The sequence below is a fragment of the Onychomys torridus genome, chromosome 22 (assembly GCF_903995425.1).
Source record: "Onychomys torridus chromosome 22, mOncTor1.1, whole genome shotgun sequence".
Lineage (NCBI taxonomy): Eukaryota > Metazoa > Chordata > Mammalia > Rodentia > Cricetidae > Onychomys > Onychomys torridus.
Genome location: NC_050464.1, coordinates 11,916,010 through 11,941,951, shown reverse-complemented (window position 1 = coordinate 11,941,951; position 25,942 = coordinate 11,916,010). Strand labels below are relative to the sequence as shown.

Genomic DNA, 25,942 nt, shown 5'->3' with positions numbered 1-25,942 from the left:
CCCTGGGGAGCACAGCTAAGGACAGAAGGCAACATGACCTGGGATTACATATGGATCTAGGACAATGGTCATGATGGGACCCTGGGGACACTGGCCACAGCCACACAGAGGCAGCAGATGAAGACCCTCAGAGGACTGTGGGTCCTGAGAGCTGGGCCACAGAACAGCAGACACCCAGAACACCTTTCAAAGACAAAGGCAGCTGGGGCATATAGCAACACCTGGGGAGTGGCCAACCCCAGGGCCCTGTACCTCTCCACCCCTCCCCACCCCTCAGTAGGGACTCTCACCCTTTGCTACTGCCACCTCTGCTTGGGGTCTGGAGCCAGCACTGGTCTTGACAACCCCTGGAGATATACCCGGGCTCTTGTTGCCAATCTGGAGTGATACAGATGCCCATGGGGTATTGCCCACGCTCAGGGGGACTGCAGGCTCCATCTTCGAAGCAGGGCACTGAGGAGTAGTTGGGTGTGAGAGCTTGGCTGAGGGGACCTTTTGTGGCACTTCATTCTTGGGAAGGGTGACTGAGACAGAGGAAGTGGCTGGGGAAGACCTGTGGGGAAGAGAGTGGGCATCAGGTATGGGTGAATCCAGGACTCATCCCCCCACAAGAAGAGAGTTTCCAAGGTGACCCCAATGAACGGAGGACAATCTACCCCAGGCCAGATGGCCCATGGCATCCGCTTGTGGTACGTCCGTGCATTCGGAAGCTGCTTTATGCTATTAAATCTGGTGTGTGTGTGCAGTGGATTAAAATGTTCCCCAAGTATGCCATGCATGGGGTACCAGAGCTGAAGCACCAAGGAGGGAGGGCCCTGGCTGGAGCCACAGGCTGGCCGAAACTTGCCCAGCTCAGTATTAAGTTACTCACAGGCTGGACAGTCCAGCCAGGCATCAGCCCCCACCTGGGCTGCGTGGCTTTGGGTTACCTACATTCCCTTAGGTAATTCACATGCAGGTACACAGAGCCCAGACATGTGGCACCACTCCAAGCCCTGCCAAGCCTATTCTGCAGGGCTAAGACAGAGGCACTTATTACAGTCCAAGAGCAGCAGCGTCTTCTCTTCCTCACCCTAGGACCAGCCTCTGGGCACCAAACAGGTGTGGGTTCAGGCAATTACAAACCAGGAATTTCCCACCCTGAAATCAAAGACCAACCCAGGATAGAACCTCTTGACTCACTACATAGCTGTACTCAACTGAACAGGTACCCTAAAACTCAGACCTACTGGATAACCACTGTTGGGGGAGCTTGAGGTGTTATCTTATTTCAAAAAGGGGGGAAGGTGCTGGGCGGTGGTGGCACACACCTTTATCCCAGCACTCAGGAGGCAGGGGCAGGCAAATATCTGAGTTCAAGGCTAGCCTGGTCTACAGAGGGAGTGCCAGGACAGCCAGGGCTACACAGAGAAACCTTGGCTCAAAAAAGGGGGGGGAGCGTTCAGTAGATGTGACCACACTGTAATGCAGTCACACTAGAGTACAGGGGCCCTCATTCAAAACCACTAACCTTATAAGAGACAGACGACACAAGTGTGGTGGTGCACACCTGTGGTCCCAGAACTGGGGACGCTAAGGCAAGAAGACTTGGAGTTGAAGGCCAGCTTGTAAATCAGATGGCTGGGGATACATGAGACCTTGTCTCAAAAACACAACAACTGGGCTGGCAAGATGGCTCAGTGGATGGAAGTGCTTGCCACGAAAGACTGGCAGCCTGAATCCAACCCCCAGAACCCACATAAAGATGGAAGGAAAAACTGACTCCATAAAATCCGTCTCTCACCTCCACACAGACATTGTGACATATGCACTCCTCCCACACACACATCATACATAATTTAAAAAAAAAAAAAGACCTGGGGTGTGGCTCAGTGGTAGAGCACCTGCCTAGAATCCCCCAGTGAGGGGCTGCGGTGTGGTTCAGTGGTAGAGCACCTGCCTAGAATCCCCCAGTGAGGGGCTGGGGTGTGGCTCACTGTAGAGCCCCTGCCTAGCATGTGGGATCCCCTCAAATTCCATCTCAAGCACTCTACAAAAGAAAAAAGGCAGAAGAGACGGGGAAAGTGGAGCCCAAACAACAATGGAATCAGAGATGGAGGGAGGCTGCCACCAACCAAGGAACGCCAGGACCCTCCCCTGGAGCCCTGGTGGAGTGTGTGGCCTGCCACGGGATATGCTTCTGCCACTGAAGGTGTCCTGCAAGAAGTTAACTGCCCCCTCTATCTGGTCAGTGTCTAGTGGAAGACACTATTGGTGCCAGGCACAAAGAGATGCTCAGAACCCAGCTCTATTCACACAAGTTATCCAAGGCATGGGGCCAGGCAGTGTTGCTTCCAGCTCAACACCTGTTTTCCTGTCCACAAGACAGGCATAAGGGTCCTGGAGTACCAATCTAGTGTGGGCCACCTGCAGCCACTGAAGCCTGTAAGACCATCATGCCCTGCGTCCCTGCTTCTATCCTGTCCCCCACCTCCACTTTCCAGATAAGGAAGCTAAGGCCACACAGTCATGGAGGAACAGAACTTCTCCATGTCCTGGTGGGCAGGTCATAGCCACACCCCACATCCCTCCCACCTACCTGCTTGGAGTCTGGGTACCAGCTCCCGCCAGCCCTGGCAAGGCCTTCCTAAGGACACTTAGTGCTTGCTCTCGACTGCTCTCCTGGGCAGGGGTATCCACAGCAGCGGAGACCTTGCTGGCAGAGGCATTCAGGGCAGCCGGGACCCTACCAGTGGGGGCATTCACTACAGGGGGGACCCTGCCATCAGAGACACTCACTACAGTGGAGACCTTGCTGGTGGGGGCATTCACCATAGTGGTGACCTTGCTGGTGGGGGCATTCACCACAGTGGTGACCTTGCTGGTGGAGATATTCACCACAGTGGACACCCTGCCATTGGGGGTATTCACCACAGAGGGGACCTTGTTGGTGGAAGTATTCACCACAGGGGACACCCTGCCATTGGGGGCATTCACCACAGTGGTGACCTTGCTGGTGGAGGTATTCACCACAGTGGTGACCTTGCTGGCAGGACTGTTACTGGCTGGGGATGGGGCAGGATTCTGAAAAAATTTCTCTCGGGCTTGCTGGGTCCTAGAGGCTGCGGGGGTCCAGGCTGGGGTGGCCGTTGAGTTTGGAGATGCTGTGCTCAAGTTGAGCTGAGTCTTGACACCTTTTGAAGCTGCTTGGCCTTGGGGCACAGACGGGTGAGAGTCCAGAGCACTTGGGTACACCACAGAACGAGAGCCGATGGTTGCCATGCTGCTCTGGGCCGGTGATGACCATCCTGTTGGGGAGCTATTAGTCACGTGGGTGATGGCTTTGCTATTCACAGAAGTAGTGGCCACTGGGCTCGTGGGCAGCCTGGGCCCTGCGGGGCTCCCCACGTGGACACGGGAGGTGGCTGGCTGGTTAAGTTCAGTCTGGACAAAGCCTTTGGCAGCCATGTTGCCTCCAGCAGGCTCCCAGGCTGCTACCCTGGCCCTCAATGGTGTCACCTCTCCCAGCCCGTTTGCTTCCTGAACCTTCCGGGAGGCACTGATGGGCCTGGTGTCTGCGGCAACAGCCCCTGGCTGTCTGGAGGCCAGTTTTGACAACTTGGGGCTCACAGAGGTGACTTCTGAGCTGTGATGAGTACAAACAAAGACGCCCGGCTCTCCCGTGGCACGGTAGGCCCCTGAATGCAGTGTGCTGGAACACTGTTTACACCTGTGGAAGAAAGCCACAGAGACTCAGAGCCTGCACCCTGGCTCGACCACTTATCCATTTCACTCTTCCAATAGCACACATTGCCGTAGTCCTGAATCTACTCATGCGGCCGTTGATTGAGTCAACAAACGCTCATTGATGATTTCAATGAGTTACCGCTTCCGCCAGCACACTTGTCAGGGGTGTGGACACCACAGAAAGGGCTCAAACGTGTCACCAGATGCGTACATAAAGGCTACACCGTGTGCCCCATTTCAGGAGTCCAACCGCCCCCAAGCTCGAAGAAGATGGACATGAGATTCACTCCTTGTCCCCCAAATCTAGAAGCTTCAGGGAGACAAGAAGGAGGTCACTAAGAGTCACAGAGTCAAAAAACTGAACACAACCGGGCGGTGGTGGCGCACGCCTTTAATCCCAGCACTCAGGAGGCAGAGGCAGGCGATCTCTATGAGTTCTAGGTCAGCCTGGGCTACAGCGTGAGGCTACACAGAGAAACCCTGTCTCAAAACAAAACAAAACAAAACAAAACAAAACACAACACACAAAGGGCTGAGACAACAAGGGAAACTGAGTCAGTGTGTTTAGGACACCCTGAGGGGACATTAGGGTTCGGCAGTGCTGTCCCCTACGGAAGGACTGTGGGAGCCGCGGAAGGTGCATGAGCAGGAAATGTGCACCCAGACAAGCAGTGGGGACCATACCTGAAGCAGCTTCGGTGGTAGAGCCGCCCATCAGCCAGGTGCCGCTGCACAAGGTGAACATGTTTGCCACAGACCCCACAGATGCTGCTGACGGAGCTGCCTGCAGTTCCCAGAGCCTGCAGGGAAGTGTCAGGAGCTGCTGAGGGGCAACTGACAGCTCCAGACTCCCACCTCAGCCCAGGGGTGGCTAACAGATCCCACTTTATAGCCTAAAGAACTGAGGCCCTGGGGAGCCACTAGCCAGGCCCTGTTGGGGAGCAGCAGACTGATTTCAGAGATCCTGGGGACCCAATGTGGGGCTAGAGACAAACTAGTACCTTCTGCTACCCTGCCAGGCTCTGGGATCAGGCTAATTCCCCCAGCATCCAGGCCTGTCTTGTTCTGGCTTCATGAAACCTGGAGTAACCACTAAAGAACAGCAGGGGGCACTCAAGCTCAGCACTGTAGGGCTGGCCAGGGATGGACAGTCCAACCCAGTGTCCCTTCCCATCTAGGAAAGAAGACAATCTAAACGAGCCCAGAAAGGTCTACGGTTTCAGCTCCATCCCATCTGGATGACCTCAGTTTACCCATCTGTATTACGGGATTCACAATGCTCTCCACGTTGAAGCCTAGCAGAGCCACCTCAGCGGGTGTACTGGATACAAAGCATGGGGAGGGGTAGTGTACCCTAAGAGACTATCCCACACAGCTCTGTGTTTGGGTATATAGCTGGCCCTACAATGCCCACTCAACCAAGATATGCTTACAGTCTTTGGGGATGGCCTCTCTGAGCCCCCCTCATTCCTCTGAACCACAGGGTTTGTCCTTGCTGGAGACAGTGGTGACCTCTGGGCTGGAGCAGGTGAGGGCAACTTGGAGGCAGGCTGGGACAGGACCTTCTTTCCAGAACGTTCTTCAGTCGAGTCTGATGAGGGTCTCTTCACACCAGCCATGCCTCCAACTGGCATGAGACACAAGAAACGGGGGTTAGGAGGGTCTCACCCAGAGCTTGTACCCTCTAAGAGGTCCCTGAGCCCACAGTGAAAGGCATGGGCCTCCCAGGACAACAGCTGGCGGGGTGCAGAGCTGGGTAAGGACAGCCCCAGGGCACATTCTTTCCAGCAAACCCTGGCCTGGCCCTCACCCCATCTCCCAGCCGACAACCCCATCTGGGGTCATGGAAAGGGACTTTTCTGTTTCCAAACCACCATTCCGGGCTGGCCCTCGGCCCAGGGGGATTCCGGAGATTTCTAAAGCTATAAGAGGAATGTGGTGCATGAAGCCAAACAGCTCCCCACTGGCTGGGTGAAGACCCAGTCTGTCCGCCCTGCCTGGGCCACACAGCTTCCATTGCCACAGTCCACCATGAGTCACCCAAATGATTCTGACAGCTGCCTAAGACCGTGGGGGTTGAGGTGGGCAAAGAGGATAGAAAGACCAGGACAACCGTGCATCTAGAAGCACACAGTAGGCACAAGCAAACTTCCTTAGTGTTCCCCGGCAGGACCAGGTTGGGGAATAAGAGAGCCCAGGGGCCTCACTCTATACTTGTACAAAGGCCTCTGGTTGCCTTGGTAACAGACACAGCTATGAGGACCCACATGAGTAGTCTCCAGAAGATACCCTCCCTGTATCACTGCCCACCCTAGGGCTCAGTGCCGTGGCATGGGGACTGAGGGTGGGCATGGAGCCTGAGAGAGAGAACTGCAGCATGGGCTGGTGGTCCTGATGCGTCGGCAGTCAACCATGCACCCGGCATGGGAGGGCCCTCCTGGACAGGGACTCACTTGGGGACCGGCCATGGAAGTAGTTGTAATACTGTGACACGTAGGTGAGGATGCTCAGCCGGTCTGGAACCTTCAAGGCCACCATGTCCTCAGCGTCTAGCAGGGCTGGGATGCCCAACTGTTCCTCTGCCACTTGGAAGGCCTGGAGAGGGGTTTGAATCAGAAGGGCAGATACTGGAAAGAACTATTGCTGGGCTACCAGCCCAGCTGAACAAGAAGGTACAAAGAAGCCTGGGCTACAAGTCCAAGAACTCCTGCCCAAGTGACCTCCCAGGTTCATCATCTCCACTTGTACAAAGGTTCAATGTTGCAACAGATGTTCCTCAGGAGATCAGACCCAGAGGGCTAGTTTTATGTTGGGGGCAGGTGCTGTGAACCAAGGGCCTCCAACTTGCTAGGCAGGTGCTCTACCACTGAGCCACACCCCAGCCCCTCACTGGGGGATTCTAGGCAGATGCTCTACCACTGAGTCACACCCCAGCCCCTCACTGGGGGATTCTAGGCAGGTGCTCTACCACTGGGCCACACCCCAACCCCTCACTGGGGGATTCTAGGCAGGGGCTCTACCACTAAGCCACACCCCAACCCCTCACTGGGGGATTCTAGGCAGGTGCTCTACCACTGGGCCACACCCCAACCCCTCACTGGGGAATTCTAGGCAGGGGCTCTACCACTAAGCCACACCCCAGCCCCTCACTGGGGGATTCTAGGCAGGGGCTCTACCACTAAGCCACACCCCAGCCCCTCACTGGGGGATTCTAGGCAAGGGCTCTACCACTAAGCCACACCCTAACCCCTCACTGGGGGATTCTAGGCAGGTACCCAACCACTGAGCCACACCCCCAGTGCTAGCACTGGCCCTGGACTCATAATCTTTCTGCCTCAGCCTCCCAAGTGGCTAGGACTAGGTGGTACAGGCTTATCCTAACCAGCCTGACTCCAGGAGGCTCTTGGGGGTAGGTGCTCACCCCACTCCTGGGCTTTATCACTCTAGAAAACAGCTCTGAGCCTCTACAGCCCTGCTGGCCAAATGTCAGCCACTTAGAGCAGCTTGTCCATGGTGTGGCTGATCCCTGTGATGGGGACAGGATGCACTGGGCTGGGAAGGCCAGGAACCCACACATGCAGAGCACTTACTGCAGACCAGCCGGGTAGATTGACAGCTCAGTGCCTCCCTTCACTGGCTGCCGCCCACCTCCAGCACCAAAGCCCCAGGGAGGCTCCAATTACTGACTTACCCACTTGCTTCCCTCACTAAGCAAGCCCTCAGGCTCCCTCTGTATTCCCTGTCCCCATCTGACTCTTGGTCTCACTGAGAGACCCGCCTCAGGTTGCTGGTGACCTCCATCCACTCAAGCCAAGTTTGCAAATTGCCAACTGTGGCTGCAGGCCTATCTCAGCTACTCAGGAGGCTGAGGCAGGATGATTATGAATTCAAGAGTATGCTGGGCTACAGAATGAGCTCAAGGCCAGCCAGGCCTACTTAGGAATACTATCTCAAAATAAAGATTAAAAAGGGGACTGAGAGTATGGCTCAGCCTTAGAGCCCCTGCCTAGAATCCCCCAGTGAGGGGCTGGGGTGTGGCTCAGTGTTAGAGCACCTGCCTAGAATCCCCCAGTGAGGGGCTGGGGTGTGGCTCAGTGGTAGAGCACCTGCCTAGAATCCCCCAGTGAGGGGCTGGGGTGTGGCTCAGTGGTAGAGCACCTGCCTAGAATCCCCCAGTGAGGGGCTGGGGTGTGGCTCAGTGGTAGAGCCCCTGCCTAGAATCCCCCAGTGAGGGGCTGGGGTGTGGCTCAGTGGTAGAGCCCCTGCCTAGAATCCCCCAGTGAGGGGCTGGGGTATGGCTCAGTGGTAAAGCACCTTCCTAGAATCCCCCAGTGAGGGGTTGGGGTGTGGCTCAGTGGTAGAGCACCTGCCTAGAATCCCCCAATGAAGGGCTGGGGTGTGGCTCAGTGGTAAAGCACCTGCCTAGTATGTATGCCCTGGGTTTAAGTCTCAGTACTGAAAAACAAAATACATAAAAAATCTAAAAAATGTAAAACTCCACCAGCTCCATTTAGCCCAGGGCAGAGGTCACTGGTATCCTGGCCCTGGTTCCCTGGTGACTCACAGGGCTCTCTTATAGTTTCCTTCACTGAGGCTCCTTTTCCAGATGCCTGTGTGGCCTCCACGTGGATGCCAAGTTGGGGTCCCTATGCTGTTCCCATGTGTGCAGCCCCTTAGGGTCTCCTTCCACACTCCTACCAAGCCTCAGATCTCCTCTGACCCTCAGAACAGGCTCAGGATCAGGCCATTCCCACTGAAGGCCATGTGTACCCTCTGTATGACCTCCTCCCCAGACATTCCTTTCTCCTGCAGAGTCTGGAGAAGGAGAGCCTCCAGTCCATGCTTCCCAGGGGTCCAGTTTCACTGGCTCGAAGGGAAAGCCCAAAGTCCTTTCTCCACCATGCCCTGCACCTGCCTCAAGACCCCACCCTTCCCTGGCCCCTCAACTGCATGTCCTGCCCAGCACTCTGTCGCCCACACAGTTACTCCACCCAAGATGACTTCCTGAGAGCATCCACAGATCTGCCAAGTTATCCATGCATCCCAGCTTCATCTCCCATCTCACACCCAGTGCTATTAGAGCAGTGTTCTGCAATGCAGCCAACACCCAATGAACTGACTTGTGTGTATGTATGCCTGTGTATGTTCATGTGTGCATGCATACATGCATATGGCACCCAGAGGTCAAGGTCAGATGATTCCTGAAATTGTTCTCTATCTTATGTTTATTTTTTTTATATGCATGGTATGTGGGGTGGGGGTGTATGTGCACGAACATTCAAATGTGCATGGGTGTACATGTCATGCAGTGTGTGTGTATACTATGTGCCCGTGTATGTAGAGGCCGGAGGTTGACACTGATGTCTTCCTGATCACTCCCCACCTTATGTATTGATTCAGGGTCTCTCACTTGAATCCCAAGTTAGCCAACTGGGCTTGTCTGGCTAGACAGCTTGCTCTTGGGGTCCCCTGTCTCCACCGCCCATGCACTGGCATTACAGGCCAGCTGTCACACTCATGTGGGTTTTCCACATTTGTTCCACAAACAGTCTTACTCAATGAGCCCTATCCCAGCCCCCAGTGCTGGGACTAAAGGCATGTGCTACTAGGCTCGGCCCGGAACTGAGTCTTTACCTGTATTTCATACTAATTAAGTTACAGAGGCTGCCCTACCTGGGCAGGTAAAGCATCTCATGTCTATTGTCTCAGTCCTCCCCAGAGATGCCAGTATCAGGGGCCCATGCAGACCCTGCTTGGCTTGGAGTAAGATGTGTGTCAGTTCAAGGGACCACAAGTGGGGCATATTTTGTAGCAGGGTGACTTAGGCTGGCACATGGAAGGGTCTCACAATGGGAGTACAGAGTCGGTCTTAAGTCAAGGGGCCAGGGAAGGTGGTCCTGCCTACCCCCAGGACCTACCCTCCCACAGCTTCCAGGGGCCTTGCTCTGCCCTGGGTAGATCAGCCAGGCCATCCACAAGAAAGGAGGTTGGCTGCTATTCCCTGGGGCCTCACTGTCCCAGTGAGGAAGAGAGGAGTCCATGGGGCCTAGCATCCAAGATCAAATGTTGATCTCAGAACACCGATTGCCCAGCTTGGGACTGGCTGAGGAGCTGTGGGGAGGCCAAATCCCCAGAATGGGAGCCCTGGATAGCCTGGCAGAAGGCTCACTCCACTGAGGTGCAATGGCCCTTCAGATAAGAGCTAGGAGTTTGAAGCAGAGGACTTAGAGGACAGACAACAGGCTTCAGCTAGCCAACTCACCAGCTTGTTGTTCTCGTAAATGTTTTCCTTCCGGAGGGCATTGAAGTTTCTAGAAGATAAAAACACTTATGTCAAGCCGGGTGTGATGGCGCACACCTTTCATCCCAGCACTCAGAAGGCAGAGGCACGTGGATCTCTGTGAGTTCAAGGCTGGCCTGGTCTACATAGCGAGTTTCAGGACAGGCAGGTCTCTATAGGGAGATCTTGTCTCAACAAAACAAAGCATTGATGTCCAAAGCCACTCAACTCTAAGAAGGAAGCAGGGCCTCGGGGCCATCTTGCCCAAATGGGGAAACTGAGGTTGGGAGTGGCGCCATGAATTCAACAGGTCTTGAGCAAAGGCACGATGGCCAGGCTGGTGCCAGGTCTGGTTGGTGACCTCCTCTGACCACAAGGATGTCACGACCTCCTATCGTCTGGGCACTGGTGACCCACAGTGGGCCCCCAGATCGACCCCCACCTCTAACCCCTGAGGAGACTGAGTCCTTGCTCGCCACTCCTGACCCCATCAGAAGCAGCAAGAGACAAATACAGAGAGGTACAGCCACCAGCCCAGGGCAGGCCAGCTAAGACACAGCTCAGAGTAGGCCCCTTCCAACGCAGAAAACATGGGGTGAACATGAGAGGCCCTAATTGGGGAACAAAGCTGACCTACAGAGGGCGGAATGCCACAGGGCTAGCCGGTGACTCTGTCCATATGTCAACCTGGTCACCACTTACAATTCTGTGGCACCTCCTGCAGGGGGCGCTGTTCTGACCAGCTCATAAAAACTTAATTCCTCACCGCCCACAGGTCCTGTGGGCTGAAACACTGTAAACACAGAGAGGCTTGGGGGGCACCTGCAAGACACTCAGCAGGAGGAAGGGTCAACCATTCTATCTTTCATTCATGGGAAGGTGTGACTTGGTATTCCTCAGATGCCCCATCTGGTCCCTGGGAGGGCTTCAGAAATGAGTCCATGTATGACCACCGGGTCCTAGGAAGTACCCCAGGTGGTACCCCAAGCAGCCTGGACAGTAGAGCTTTCCTGGAGAACCCAAGGGTGCCACCCACCCAGCTACCCAGTGGGCCCCATCCATGCACATGCCACAACATGCCCTGACACACCCAACATGACACACCCCGGCCCACCTGAAAGTTGCCATGCCTGGCCCCATGTTGCCAAGACAGGATAGCCAGAGCCTGCTGGCATCTCTGGGGGAGCCGGTTAAAGAGCAATTGTCCATCCATCCACTTGCGGTCTGTGGGTCCCAGGAGGCAGCTGCCTCTGCTTGAGTGACCTAAATTGTTCTGGAAGCTTCCTGGCACAGAGGAAGGGTCTCTGACCAAACACTGTGTCCTGTTTCTTAGTGTCTGCCTCTGGCAGGCCACTTCCCTTGGGACCCCAGTTGCCCTGCCTGTGAGAACAACCAGCTTCAGAGACTGAATTCTCTTTCTTTTCCTTCGTCTTTATTTTTCTATTTACAATATTGATGACATTTTATCTATGTAGTCAGTGTACTTGTGCGTGGGTGTGCCATGCATGTGTGTGGAGGATAGAGTCAGTTCCCTTCTTCACCATGTGAATTCTAATTGAACTCTAGTCATCGGGCTTGGTAGCAGGATCCTTTACCCACTGACTCATTTTTGCCATCCCAAGCCTAAAACTTCTTTTCCTTTTATTTTTTTTTCTTTCTTTTTTTTTCTTTCTGCTGGGAATTGAACTTAGGGCTTCACCCACGCTAAGTAAGCATGACACTACTGTGTTATATTCTCTGTCTTCTATGTATGTGTGTGTGCACACTTATTTGTGCATCGATGCTCGTGGAAGCCAGAGGTCAGTATCATGTGTCTTCCTCAATCACTCTCCACCTGACTTTTTGAGGGTCTCCCAGACCCGAAGCTCACTGATTCTGCCAGGAGGGCTGGAGACTCCAGGGATCCTCCTGTCTCCAACCACCGTAGCCCCAGCCCTGAGATTACAGATGAGTGCCACCACACCTGCCTTTTTCTATGGGTTCTCAACCTCGAACTCAGGGCCTCGTGCATGCACAGCAAATGCTTTCCCAACTCAGCTATCTCCTCAGTCCATCCTCTCCTCTTCCCTTCCCTTTCCCTTCCCCCTCCCTCCCTCTCTCCCTTCCCTTGAGGTTTTTGGGATAGAGTAGGGCCTCACCCATACTAAAAACACCTCTTACTACTGGGCTCCATCCCAGCCCCAAATCTGAGTCTTGTTGGGGACACTGCTTGATCAGATGTGACAGTCAGAGCCCCAATACACAGGCATGTCTTAATGAAGGAGGAAGGTTCTGGGTGCCTACAGCCACCTGACCCGGGACAGCCTAGCTCTGAAGCCAGTCTGCCAGCAGAAATCAGGCCTTGCCGAGTTCTACAACATGAGGTGGACCCACAGAAGCCAGGGCTGCGAGCCCATTTTATAGACCAAGTAAAAGGAGACTGTCCAGACCTGCCACATGGTGGAGTGGGGGGCTGCAGTGGGCCCCCCTCCCTCCTTATAAAACTTCCCCCTTCAGCTTTCAGCCCAGCCAGCCAGCTGCCAGCTGCCCAGCCCTTCAGGAAACTCTCGGCACTTCCGGCCAGGACCACCTCCGGCCGATAACGCGTCCCAGATGCCAAGACCACCCGCACAGTGAGAGGTAAGCCAACAATCGACAAGAGCTGGGAAGGGCGGGTGTCAGGCCCCAGACGTCTGGGTGGCCTCCATGCACCTGTGTGGGCACCATCCACCTGAGCCTGTCCCCAGATGTCCCCAGGTGTTCCTAGACCATCCAAGGACAGGCATGTGAGTGTCCAGCCTGCACCCGACAATCCAGAGTCCTCCAGCCACACGGGTCTCTCCCATCCCCCACCCCTTGGAAAGCACAAGCCCTTCTCCAGAGCCCAGGGTCACTGACCTAAATGGCTACTGCTAGGAGGCTGGACAACAAGCTGTGTTTTGTTTCCAAACAGAGCAGGAAGAGGCCACCAGCTACCAGCCTCCTACTTTCGCCTCTGAACTGGGGCGGAGAGGGGTAGCGCCTCCCTGCAGCTCCATTAGCCCACAGTTCCAGGTACTCCAGAGTCTTCCAGACCCCAACACCGCGGCCGCTCTGAGAAGGGGCATGGTTCATAGACTGAGGCGGCACATTCATTTGCAGCTAATTCCCATGACCAAAGGGAAGCACCCTGGCCAGTCCCTCAGGCACCACAGGCTACTGACACCAGGCCCAGCCTCAAACCAAGTTGTTCCCTGGCTTTGCCTGACACACTGGCCAGGGTCCCCTGAGGACACTCAGGTCCCCAGGTGGACATGTATATATCTTTGCTTTCCCATTCCCTGAGCTCATGTCCCCCTTGGCACGGGGTACAGAAGGTAGCATGTCTGTCCCTCAATTTCTGAGGCCTGAGCTAGCCAACAGGGCAGTCCATCAGGACTACCTTAGAACTCTTTTTCATTATTAGTAGTACTGTGTGTGAACATGATGTGGAGAGCGGAATGTCTGCTTTCTATGTGTGGACATCGGAGGCCAGCTTTTTGGAACTGATTATCTCCTTCATTTGGATGTGGGTTCTGAGATCAAACTCAGGTCACCGGGTTTGTGTAGAAAGCACCTTTACCCACTAAGCCATCTCTCTGGCCCTGGAGTTTCTGTGTAGCTTTATTTATTTATGCTTTAAAATTTTATTTATCTATTGGTTTTGGTTTTTTTGTTTTTGTTTTTGTGTTTTGTTTTTGTTTGTTTGTTGTGTGTGTGTGTGTGTTTGTGTTTTGTTTTCTCTGACAGGGTTTCTCTAGGTAGCAGCCCTGGTTGTCCTGGAACTCACTATATAGACCAGGCTGGCCTCCAACTCACAGAGATCCACCTGCCTCTGCCTCCTGAGTGCTGGGATTAAAGGTATGCACCACCACCATCCAGCCTTATTTTAATATGTATGCCTCTCATGTCATGGGTGTTTTGCCCCCACATGTCTGTGTATGTGTGTGCAGTGTCCTCAGAGGCCAGAAGGCGGCCTTGGATCCTCTGGAACTGGAGTTACAGACAGTTGTTAGCCGCCATGTAGGTGCTAGGAATTGAACTCTGGTTCTTTTTTAACTGATGAGCCGTCTCTCCAGCTCCTACTCAACTCATTTTTGAGATAGGATCTCACGCAGCCCAGGATAGTCTAAAATTCACTTTGTGGCCCAGGATAACCCTGAACTCCTGATCCTGCTACCTCTTCCACCCAAGTGCTAGGATTACAGGTGTGAGCCATGCCTGGAGTTCTGACTGAGCCCATCAAGTAGGGGCTGACCATCCTTGCAGGAAGCCCTTTATGGCCAGCTTCCCAGAAAGCATCAAGCACCCAGCATGGATCCAGCATCATATTCCAAACTGGTTCTTACAGCGGGTGCATCAAAGCTATTGTTTGAGACAGGGTCGGATAGCCAGGCGGGGCTCTCTAGGTCCCTGTGCTAGTTAGTTTTGATGGCTGCTTGACACAGGTGAGGGTCATCTGGGAAGAGGGAACTGAATTGAGAAAATGCCTCCATCAGATTACCTGGAGGCAAGCCTGTGGGACATTTTCTTGATTAATTATTGATGTGGTAGGGCATATCCCATGTGGGCTGTGCACAAACACATACACAGCTTGAGCAGATGACCTGGGTGCTATAAGAAAGCAGGCTGAGGAAGCCATGGGAGCAAGCCAGTCGGCTGCATTCCTCCATGGTGTCTGCTTCAGTTCCTGCCTCTGGGTCCCTGCATTGACTTTCCTCAATGACACAGGGTGAACTGAAAGTATAAGCCAAATGAACTCTTGGTGGTTTGAATGCTTGGTCATTAGAGAGTGGTTACTTCACAGGGATTAGGAGATGTGGCTTGTTGGAGGAGGTGTGTCACTGGTGGAGTGGAATCTGGGGTTTCAAATGCTCACGCCAGGTCCAGTGTCTCTCTTCCTGCCGCCTGTGGATCTAGATGTAGAACTCTCAGCTCACTGAGTACCATGTCTGCCTGTGTGCCGCCATGAGGACCCAAGTTCAATCCCCAGCACCTATGTGGAAAGGCAAGTGTGGTGGTTCACACTGGTAACTCCAGTGCAGGCCAGGTGGAGACAGGAAGATTTCTGGGGCTTTCTGGTCCCCCAGTCTAGCCGATTGGGTGAGCTCCAGGCCAGTGAGAGACTCTGTCTCAAAAAACAAGGTGGGGGCTGCAGAGACGGCTCAGTGGTTGAAAACACTTATTGCTCTTGCAGAGGACCAAATCAGTTCTCAACACTCACATGGTGGCTCACGATGATCTGGAGCTCCAGTTGCAGGGATCCCAAGCCCTCTTCCTACCTCCACAGGCACCAGATACATACACATGGCACACAGACATATATGCATTCAAAATATTCCTGCACATAAAATAAAATTTAAAAATCTTTTTAAAAAATGTGTGCTGGAGAGCTGGCTCAGTGGTTAAGAGCACTGGCTGCTCTGTCAGAGGACCCCGGTTCTATTCCCAGCATCCACATGGAGGCTCACAACTGTAGGTGCACAGACATACATAAAATAAAATAATACATTTATTGCTGGGTGGTGGTGGCACTCAGGAGGCAGAGGCAGGCAGGTCTCTGTAAGTTCAAGGCCAGCCTAGGCTACAGAAGTAAGTTCCAGGAAAGGCTCCAAAGCTACACAGAGAAACCCTGTCTCAAAAAACCAAAACCAATCAATCAATCAATCAATAAATAACAAGGTGGTTAGCGTCCAAGAACTCTTACACACACACACACACACACACACATGTATGTGCAGGGGCACACGTGAAGGCACACATGCATTCATGGTACCCTAGTACCTCCCAGTACTTAGAGACAGGGTCATCACAGAGGTGATCTAGTGAATAAGAGGTCACTGGGGCAGCCTGACCCCAGGTGCCTGTGTCCCAGTGCTGAGGGGAAACTTTGGACAGAGGCACACAGGGAGGGTGGGGGGACATAAGGGACCACAGCAGGCTGTACATGAGCCAACAGAGATAAGCGAAGCTTTCCTCCACAGCCTCCGAAGAACGGGCCCTGCCCATACGCCCATCTCAAACCTCCAATTTCCCTTATCATTCCAGTACCGCAGTCTCTACCACAAAGCTCCACCCCAGCTGTCAGCCTCTGAGTTCACTGAGACTCCCTGAGCAGGCAACGCAACTCAGGCTGGCTTGGAACTTACTCCACCACCCAAACCAACCTGGAACTTGAGATCCTCCTGCCTCAGCCTCTAAGTGCTGGGACCAGCAGCATACAGCACCTCATTTGTTAGATTCCTTTGTTCGAGACATCTTAAGGAAGGTTTTGGCATTCTCTTATCCTTCTTCCCTTTATTTCATGTTTCTGTACGTGGGGGTGGTACAGAAGGGTTCATGTGGGTGCACAAATGTATGAACACATATGGAGGCCGGACATCAACCGGGTTTCATTCCTCAGGAGATGTCCATCCCATTTTTTTGAGACAGGGTCTCTCACTGGGGCCTGGAGCTTGCCAGTTAGAACCAGCTGGCTAACCAGCAAGTCCTGGCAGTCTCCTGTCTCCACCTCCCCAGCACTGGGATTATAAGTGCACACCACTATCCCCGGCTTCTGTACACGGGTGCTGGGGACTGAACTGGGTCCACACCTCCCCAGTCCCTAATGTATTTCATTTCATCACAAACTGAACAAATAAATAAAGCTATGGGGTAAAGAGCTACCCACCAGTGTGTGGATGGCCAAATGGCCTGAAGCATGAACAACCAGGCCACCATCTATCAAACACAATGACACATCCTGGTGTCCCACCCCCTCCCCTGTGAGCTTTAGCTGTGGAGGAAGCCAGCCTCCACACCCCCAGCACCTCCAAGGGGATCCTTAGGAATAGTCACCCCCCTTTCTAGATTCCCACATGGCTGACTTCTCCTTCTTGTGTTTCTTGGAAGAAAACTCAAATATGCAGGGGTAGGCACCAGGCTGGGAGGGGAATTCCCAGCTCAATGTTATCTCTAGGCAAATCCAGCACATCTGGAGTTAATCCCGATGGCAAGAAGGCAAAGAGAAGACACACACACACACACACACACACACACACACACACACACACAGAGCTCCAAAGTGGCGAAGGGCTCAGGGTGAGTGTGAAACCAAGAGGACTGACCAGGATGATGAAGAGAACAGCCTCCCTCCAAGGAGCCTGGGAACCAGGCATAGGGAACAAGGCCTCTGGAAGGCCAGCACCAGGCTGGGTTGTCCCCTGGGAGGGCAGTAGCCCCCTGCCACAATCCTGGACAGTTTTAGCCGGAAGGCAGTGGCAGGGGTCTGGGCAGCCAGCCTCGGGCTGGAGAACAGAAGGCCTCTATGCCCAAGCAGCTTCCTGCTGGCCAAAGTCTTTGTGGGAGGGAAGGAAGCTGGCCTTGCCTGGTCCACTCTCAGCTCTGGCCAGGGAAGCTTTGGGATAGAGCACACACCCTATGAAACCCCTGACCTTCAGCAGGAGAGTCTATAGCCTAGACAGAGTCAAAGGCGCCCACCCACGGGACCCCTGCCAAGGCTGCCTCAGCCACCTGCTGCTTCTAGCAGTGGCCTCAACACTAGTTTCCAGAGCTGCAGGGGCCCTGAGGACCTTCAGGTCACCCCACCCATGACCAAGAGCTGGAAATTTCCACAGAACTCTGGCTTTATAGCATGCATGGCAGTGCATACCTATAATCCCAGCATTCACTGGCTAGGGCAGGAGGATTGACCCAAGTTTGAGCCAGCCTGGGCTATGCAGTGAGCTCTAGACCAGCCTGGACTATTTATCAAGACCCTGTCTCCAAGACCCAGTCTCCAAATAAACAATAGAATGTTATCATTAAGGCTGGGGGTGTGGCTAAATTGGTAGGATACTTGCTTAGAATGCATGAAGCTCTGGGTTCCATTTATCCCCAGCACTGCATAAATTGTGCATAGAGCTGCATATCTGTAATCCCACCACTCAGGAGATGGAGGCAGGGGGATCAGGAGTTCAAGGTCAGCCTTGGCAACATATTGAGTTTAAGGCCAGCCTGGATTACATGAGACCCCCATTTTGGCAAAAGAAAAAGATGCCAGACATGGTAACATGCACCTTAATCCCAGCACTTGGGAGACAAAAGCAGGTGGATTTCTGAGAGTTTAAGACCAGCCTGGTCTACATGGTGAGTTCCCAGCCTTCAGGGCTATATAATGAGACTCTGTCTCAAAAAAAAAGTGTGGTTGGGGGGAGAAAGACAGGTTGGCAAGACTGTTCTTCCATACATGTCTGACAACCTGAGTTCAATTTCAGGATCCCACAGGACTCTCCCACCAGAGGGGAGCTTCCAAGAAACAACTTCCCCACCTCTTGGCTCAGACCCACAGGATACTCTGCCTCTGGCCCCATGGCCCAACTAGAGCCCTATGGTATCTCCGGGTGAGGTTCAAAGGGAAGCTGACCTGCGGCTCCCTACTTTGGGGGCAGGGCTGCTGACCAGAGGTGTGGGCTGGGCTGTTGTGCAGGGTGGCTTCCCAGCCCTCACCTGGCAGCTGCAGGGTGGCTTCATTGCGGAAATGTCCTTGTGGGCAGGCACCCTTAAATTCTGTGGAAAACCCAGGCTCTGGGGCGGAGCAGGGACACGTGGCATTCAGCAGGGAGCTGGCCCAGGTGGCCTCACTGGAAAACCTATTTCCTCAGTCCCGTGGGCCCAGCGACGTGGGAGGGTCAGGGACGTCAGGGACACAACACACGTGAGCTCACTGCCTGCAGCCTGGCCCCACCTGGCTGGCTCCATGCCCAGGCTTGCTCGCTCACAGCTGCGTTCCACCAAGGGCCACAGGAAGCACACTCAGCAGGCAGGAGGAACCTCTGAGGTCAGACAAAGGGAAGGACTTCCTGGTGGCAAAGCTGGAGACAAGGAGACAGGATGTCCACCTTCCTGCTGCCAGAGGGTCTTCAGGGGAAGGAGAAGTGAACTAGAGTACTGGGGTACGGGGGGCCTGCCCCCCACCCCTGCCAAGCCTGACCTCAGGGCTCCTCAGAGAGGACAGGCCCTCTGTACCTGTGGTCCATCACACTTTTCCTGCCCTCCTGATAGTTACGTTGCAGTGAGACATCCCCCACCACCACCTGGGTCAGAGTATGGCAGGACACAGGCTGGGGGCTTTTTTTTTTTTTTTTTTTACGATTTATTTATTATGTATACAGAAGAGGGCGCCAGATCTCATTACAGATGGTTATGCGCCACCATGTGGTTGCTGGGAATTGAACTCAGGACCTCTGGAAGAGCAGTCGGTTCTCTTAACCTCTGAGCCATCTCTCCAGCCCAGGCTAGGGGCTTTTTTACACTTACTTATTTGGAGGAAGAGACACATAAAACACTGTGCACATGAGCAGGTAAAATGACAGTCTTTGGTGAGTCCTGTAGATCCAAGGCCGGTCATCAGGCTTGGAGGCAAGTCCCTTTACCCATTGAGTTGTCTTGCCAGCATACGCTGGGGGATTTTAAGGCTTAGATTCAGATGGTAGTCCCTCCTCCTGTACTCAGCCACACTTTAGAAGAGTGGTCCTTAACCTTCCTAGTGTTGCGACCCTTTAGTACAGTTCCTCATGTTGTAGTGACCCCACACACACACACCATATTTATGAATCGTAATGTAAGTATCTGATAAGCAGGATATCTGATTTGTAGGTATGACCTGTGAAAGGGTCGTTTGACCCACAAAGGGGTCGAGACCCACAGGTTGAGAACCACATCAGCCACTCTGGTTGCTGCCAAAGTCCCCATTCCTTTTCCAGCGCTGCTGTTTCAGATGACCACACCAAGGAATATGTGTCCTCCGATTCCCAAAGGCCGGGTATCTACTGTCAAGGCGGAGCAGGGTCATACTCACTCCAGGGAAGGGTCCTTCTTATCTCTCCCAGCTTCTGGAAGATCCAGGGTGTCCCTTAGCTCATGTCCCCATCTCTGGACTCCCTGGTTCTGTCACTTCTAAACTCTTTCCGTATCCACAGAGGTTCCTCCCAAGCTTCTACCACATCTACTGAGCTCCAGTGGCATGCCCTTATCTGTGGAGCTCTAGCCACCTCCAGCTTCCACACAGCATTAACTAAGAGAACTCCTCCATCATCTGGAGCTGGGACAGACAGCAAGGAAGTCAGGAAAGTGTGAGATAACCCACCCAGAGTGGAACTCAGCAGGCGCCTCTTCCTCCAGCCTCCTTCCTGTCACAGCCCCTTGGTTCCCTGTCGTCACCTTGAACTTCTGTCTCTGAGACCAGGAAGTTGCTCCCTGCACATTGGGGACCAAGGTGATCTTACACAGTATACAGCAGGCACTCAGTAACTGTGAGTTAAACAAGCAAATATTTGACACTTGCTGGTGCCGGCACATGCATGCACACACAAGTACACAGACAAACATCTCTGCCTGTGCACCTCTCCTCTTTGTGGGCACTACTGTATCTCCAAAGGTCCTGTCCCTGTCGAGTTACCAACTGAGGCTGCTGGGCCAGCCAACACCAACACCATCACTCCTCCATCTGAAAATCTGTCATCTAGGCTCCCTGCTCTGGATCAGCATCCAGCCTCCCCCTTCACCACCCGGAGAGACCTGGCTAAGTCCATCTTCCAAGGTCGACATCCCTGGCCCATCATTCATCAAAGCTTTCCACTTGCCATACAGCTGATGGCCCACTGAACTCACACCATCCACCTCCCTGAGAGTAGCTGAATTGCCACGCCTCCCTGAGACTGACTGAGGCCCATGCCACGGGGCCTCCCCAAGCAGCTCAGGGCAGGGGCGGGGGAAGGGGGATGTATTTCACAACCATAGGGCAGAATACTGCTTCTTGCTCAAGATTCCCACTTCCCGAGCAGAGCAAAGCTTGGCACAAGGGAGCCAGGTGGTACCTGGCCTGTCTCTGGTTGCCATGCTGTGTAATCTGAACGAGAGTTTTTGTTTTTGTTTTCTTTTTCTCAGCCTCAGTTTCCCTGTCTGCACAGCAAGAAGCCTGAATAAAGCCGGCTCCACAAGTGCTGCCCAGAGCCTCACTTGGCCTCAAGCCCTCCCTGAGAAACATTCCCAGCCACTGTAACTCTTAGCCACTCTACCATGTCTCAGGACAAAGCTTTCCTCAGAGGAGCATGGGCTACAGGTGATCTTGTCCCATTCCAGGACTCTGGTCACCAGCCTAAGTCCCTAAGTCCCTGTAACAGAGTCTGCCAAAGTGTTTGCTAAGTGAATTACTCACAGACCAGATTCAGCTGTGGGCCAAGGTCCCTCAACAAGACTGAACCCGCTTGCTTCCCAACTTCCTATGCCAAGACTGTTCTCTGGTAGAAGGCTTTAGACCCCATCCCTGCCCATTCCTGCAACTTGCAGGGATGGTGGCCCAGTCTCCATGGTCCCCCCGTAACCCTAAGGTGCTAAAAGGCTTGGACTTCCCTCTTTGATTGCTTTCTCAAAGATTCCTGGACAAGCATGGCGAGAGGCAGTACTCCCACTAGACACCTCAAGTGACCCTGATTTTGGAGCCAAACCTCGGGACAGTACAGGGTCTCAGAAGGCCCCCAGGAGCTGCTCCTTTGCCCTTTCTCAAGGAGCCAGGGGAAGGCGGACGCTACCCTGAGTCACCACTGACTAAGCCGGCTGGACAGCCCACGTCCTGGCCCCTGGCCCAGCTGCACTTGGTGGCCTGCACAGAGGCCACTTGACTGCATCAGACTTGGGGGCCACCGAGTGGGCTATGCCTGCAGTACCCTGTCCTGCCCCGGGTGGCCCATCTGAGAGGGGTGTGTCTGCAAACTCTGACCCGGATCCGAGAGCAGGCGTGGCCTCAGTTTCCCGTTTGCAGCGGCACCTCAGAGGTGCCGGACTGAGGGGTCAAAGAACACTCACATAAGGTCAGGCCGGTGTCGGTGCAAGATCGCGCAGAAGGCCAGGCCATCGCGGAACGAAGTGGTCATGTTGGTGATGCTCACATCTCGGTAGCCCTCGCACTGCTGCCGGCACCACTCTTGTAGGGCCTTGATGGCCGCCATGCGTGCGGCGGGCCGGGCTGGAGACTCGAGGAGCTGGCCACAGGCCCCGCTCGGGCCCGAGAAGCCGACGAGGCCCAGACCCGCCGACCACCAGCCGGGTTGGAAGAAGAGAGCACCACCGGCGCCCTACACTAAAGGCGCCTGCGAGGCCGCCGGTCCCCGCCCCCTGGAGGCCCCGCCCATTCTGGTCCGCCCCCGTATAGCCACGCCCCCTGGAGGCCAAGGCTCGCCAGCCCCAAGCTCCGCATGGGCTCCTCTGTTCCCGCCGCCCCGCCCCAGTTTGCTCAGGCCACACCCGCGCCCTAGAAAAACCACGCCCCCTCCTTCCTGGGACTAGGAGAATAGGGGCTCCGGGTGCTTTGGGCGGCGGCTCCCGCCTTGGCCTTCAGCCATGACTCCCAGCAGAGGCGTCGGGGTTTTCTTTTTTGTTTTCCTTGAGACGGGGACTTCTGCAGCTCAGGCTGGCCTCTAACTTATTATATAAGCAAGGCTGACCTTGCGCTCGTAATTCCCCTGCCTCCACCTCCTTCAGTGCTAAGATGACAGGCATGTGCACCACACCATGCCTGGTTTATATGCAGTGTTGGGGATGGAACCCAGGGCTTCCTGCATGCCACCCGCTGAGCTGCATCCCCAGCCACAGTTTTCTTTCTTTTTCTTTTTAGCTTTTAATTCTGTTTTTTGTGTATGGGCTTTCATCTGCACATGCATCTGTGCCGCTTGTGTGCCTGGTACCCCCAAGAGGCCTGAAGAGGTCCCCTTCTCTGTCTGGAACTGGAGTTAGAGCTTGTCATGCTGCAGTGTGGGTGCTGAAAATTAAACCCCAGGTTCTCTGGAAGAGCACCAAATGCTCTTGACCACTGACTGATCTCTCCAGCCCCAACCCACCACAGTTCTTTTATTAAAAAAAAAAAAAAGAAAGAAAGAAAAGGAAAAGAAAAAAGAAAAAGAAAAAAAGATTAAGATAGAGTCCAAGTCACCCAGGCTGGTCTTGAACTAACTGTTGAACTTGCCATCTCCCTGATTTTGTCTCTGGAGTTGCTGGGATGACAGGCCTGTACCACTAGGCACCTCCCAGCACCCGGTGCAGACGTGGAAGAAGGGCCTCTTCACAAATGGGAAAGCAGAGGCTAGGATAAATGCAACCTTGGAGCAGGAGGCTCCCTGTTTCGGGGTGTACAAAGCTGTCAGGTTTGAGGCTGGGGTGTAGTGTGGTGGGCAGAGTGCTTGCCTGTCATGCATAGTCCTTGTCCCACGTTCAGCACTGCATAAACTGTGTGTGGTGGCACACACCTGGAATCCCAGCACTCAGCGAGTAGGGATCAGAAAGTCAAGCTCATCCTCGGATACATATGGAGTTTGAGGTTGACTTGGGCTACCTGAGACCCTGTCTGAAACATTAAAATGCTGCCTGGTTTCCCTTCACCCTAAGGGGTGCCAAGCCGGCCAGAATAACTTCTCTACATTCACGGAGGAGGAAACAGAGGCTGTGGGGGCCTCTCCAGAGGTCTCTATGGAGACAGGAGAGTCTTGGCCTCCTGCTTTCTTGTTGGGTCTGTTTTCTACTTCAAGCCTCTGTGGATGATAGTGTGATTAAGGAAAATGTCTCTTCCAGATCTCAATTAGCCAGGTGGCTGCCCTCTAAGTTTTTGGGGTTTTGTTTTGTTTGGTTTTAATTTTTGGTTGGTTGGTTGATTGGTTGTTTTATGAGACAGGATTTCTCTGTGTAGCTCTGGCTGTCCTAGAACTCACTCTGTAGACCAGGCTGGCCTGGAACTTAACAGCTATCCTCCTGCCTCTGCATCTAGAGTGCTGGGATTAGAGGCCTGTACCATAACCGCTATGTTTTTCCCCCTCAAGAATCTGTATGTCATCAGATGGACCAGACTGTCCAACAGTGAGGTGACACCTCCCCACTGGGCCCCAAGGCTTGTCTAGGCAGGACCTTTAGGAAGGTAGGTAGTTTCCCAAAAGTGGCATCTGATCTGGAGCCAAGTGGCTTCTGTACACCCTCAACAAGGGGTGAAAACAGGTTTTCCGTGCCCAAGCCATGGGCTGCCATCGAGGAGGCACCTGGGTACAGGCAGCAGATGTGGGACCTGTGAGTGGGCACTGAGGTCCTCATCCCAAAGAGTGCATAAGCCTGTGGCTTGGGATTATAGCCCCAACCCTTGCCCAGTCGAAGCAGCTGATCGGCCTGAGCGTTCTCATTCAGGGAACAAAGTACAGCTTCACGCCCTGTTCAGCCAGAGCCTGGTCCCCAGAACTGGGTTTTCCCAACCCGCAGGGCAGCAGTTACAAGAACTGGAAAAGCTAGTAAGGAAGGCAACTGCCAAGAAGTGGAAGGGTGAGCAAAGGCAGAGAGGACCATGCCAGGGTCTGAGCTCCAAACTCATCTCGAGGGTCACCATGTGACCAACCAGCCTCTGTATGCGTCCCACCCCTAGCTGCCACAATAGCTTGCAGATGGCATTTGTGACAGTCCCCTGGGGCCGCCAATGAAGTCACCACCAGCACCTCACAGAACCTGCCTTTCCAGAGTCCCCCAAGCCAGAACACCCTAACCTGCCCACCATTGCCAGCCTTCCCACATCTCGCCCCAACATCACACCAGCACCTTGCAGACCCCCTTGAATGTTCCAGAAGCCCCTTAGCTCTCTTCTGAGTAAAGTCCAGAAACCTTATCAGGTACTAGAGCCTGCCCGTCCTGCTTATCATGCCTCTGCTGGCCACACCCTGCCATGTTCCCTTTGGGCCTTGGTTCCTTGGCTGACCACACAGAGCATTCTCCAGAGAGCCCACTGTACAGCCCCAGAGAGCCACTGAAGTCTTTTGGGTGCCCCTCTCTGCTCCTTCCTGCCTTCCCTTCAGCCTGCATTCCTCTGCTTATAGCTAGTGATTGCCGATCCTACTGGAAGCCTCCACCACCAGTGCGAATTCTGGCCCCAGTGGCTGTCTGAGAAACACCCCCCCCTCCCCGCAACCCTGTCACCTCTGCCCTAGTGGCACCTAGCCCCAACTCTCACCAAGACAACTTTCATGGGTGATGGCCATCGTCTGGAGTAACAGACCTATAGACCTATCCTGGGAGGCCAGGAAGGTGGGTGTCAAACCCACTGCCTTCCCAAACACCTTCAGCCTCAGTTTCTTCTACTATAAAGGAAAGCATAGCTTTTTTCCCCCCATAAGGGAGCATGCACACAGTAGGCACTCAATAAATGCAGGGTCAGTAGAGATTTTCTGGCTCACATTGATCCCTGGGTGGTGGGCTGTCTGGACCCTGTAAGGCATTTTGCTAATTTCAGTCTGCAAGTAACAGAGACACAGGGGCACACAGAGACAGAGGCAGAAACTCACACAGAGAAAGAGAAAAAGACTCGCCAGATGGTGGTGGTGGTGGTGGTGGTGGTGGTGGTGGTGGTGGTGGTGGTGCACACCTTTAATCCCAGCACTCGGGAGGCAGAGCTAGATGAATCTCTGTGAGTTCAAGGCCAGTTTGGTCTACAGAGCGAGATCCAGGACAGACACCAAAACTACACTGAGAAACCGTGTCTTGAAAAACCAACAGAGAGAGAGAGAGACTAAGAGAGAGAGAGAGAGAGACTAAGAGAGAGAGAGAGAGAGAGAGAGAGAGACTAAGAGAGAGACAGAGAGAGACAGAGATGCTGAGAGAGAAGACTCAGGACAAAGAGAAATGCAGCCTTGAGAGAGAAAGCGCAGAAGACTGACGGAATCCCGGAAAAGGTTAAGAAGAACTTCTATGACTCAGCAGTTAAAGCTTAAAGCGCGTGCTATTCCTGCAGAGAACCCAGATTATGTTTGCAGTACTCACACGGTGATTCACAGCTGTCTGTAACTCCAGTTCCAGGGGATTTGACTTTTTTTTTTTTTTTTTTTTGGTTTTTTTGAGACAGGGTTTCTCTGTGTAGTTTTGGTGCCTTTCCTGGATCTC

The 25,942-nt window shown here is 53.8% G+C and overlaps 1 protein-coding gene across 2 annotated transcripts in view; it reads right to left on the bottom strand.

The window, feature by feature from the left end:
• The window catches only part of Micall2 (MICAL like 2), a 28,435-nt gene extending 6,292 nt beyond the window's left edge, over positions 1-22,143 (bottom strand). For both annotated transcript variants that reach the window (XM_036172637.1, XM_036172639.1), the window contains exons 1-7: positions 21,848-22,143; positions 9,989-10,037; positions 6,180-6,321; positions 5,160-5,353; positions 4,411-4,526; positions 2,579-3,709; positions 291-553 (exon numbers count right to left, since the gene is read on the bottom strand). In XM_036172637.1, coding sequence (XP_036028530.1) covers positions 291-553; positions 2,579-3,709; positions 4,411-4,526; positions 5,160-5,353; positions 6,180-6,321; positions 9,989-10,037; positions 21,848-21,990 — 2,038 coding nt within the window. In that variant the 5' untranslated portion in view covers positions 21,991-22,143. The remainder of the gene's footprint in view (positions 1-290; positions 554-2,578; positions 3,710-4,410; positions 4,527-5,159; positions 5,354-6,179; positions 6,322-9,988; positions 10,038-21,847) is intronic.
• Between the last annotated feature and the right edge of the window lie 3,799 nt (positions 22,144-25,942).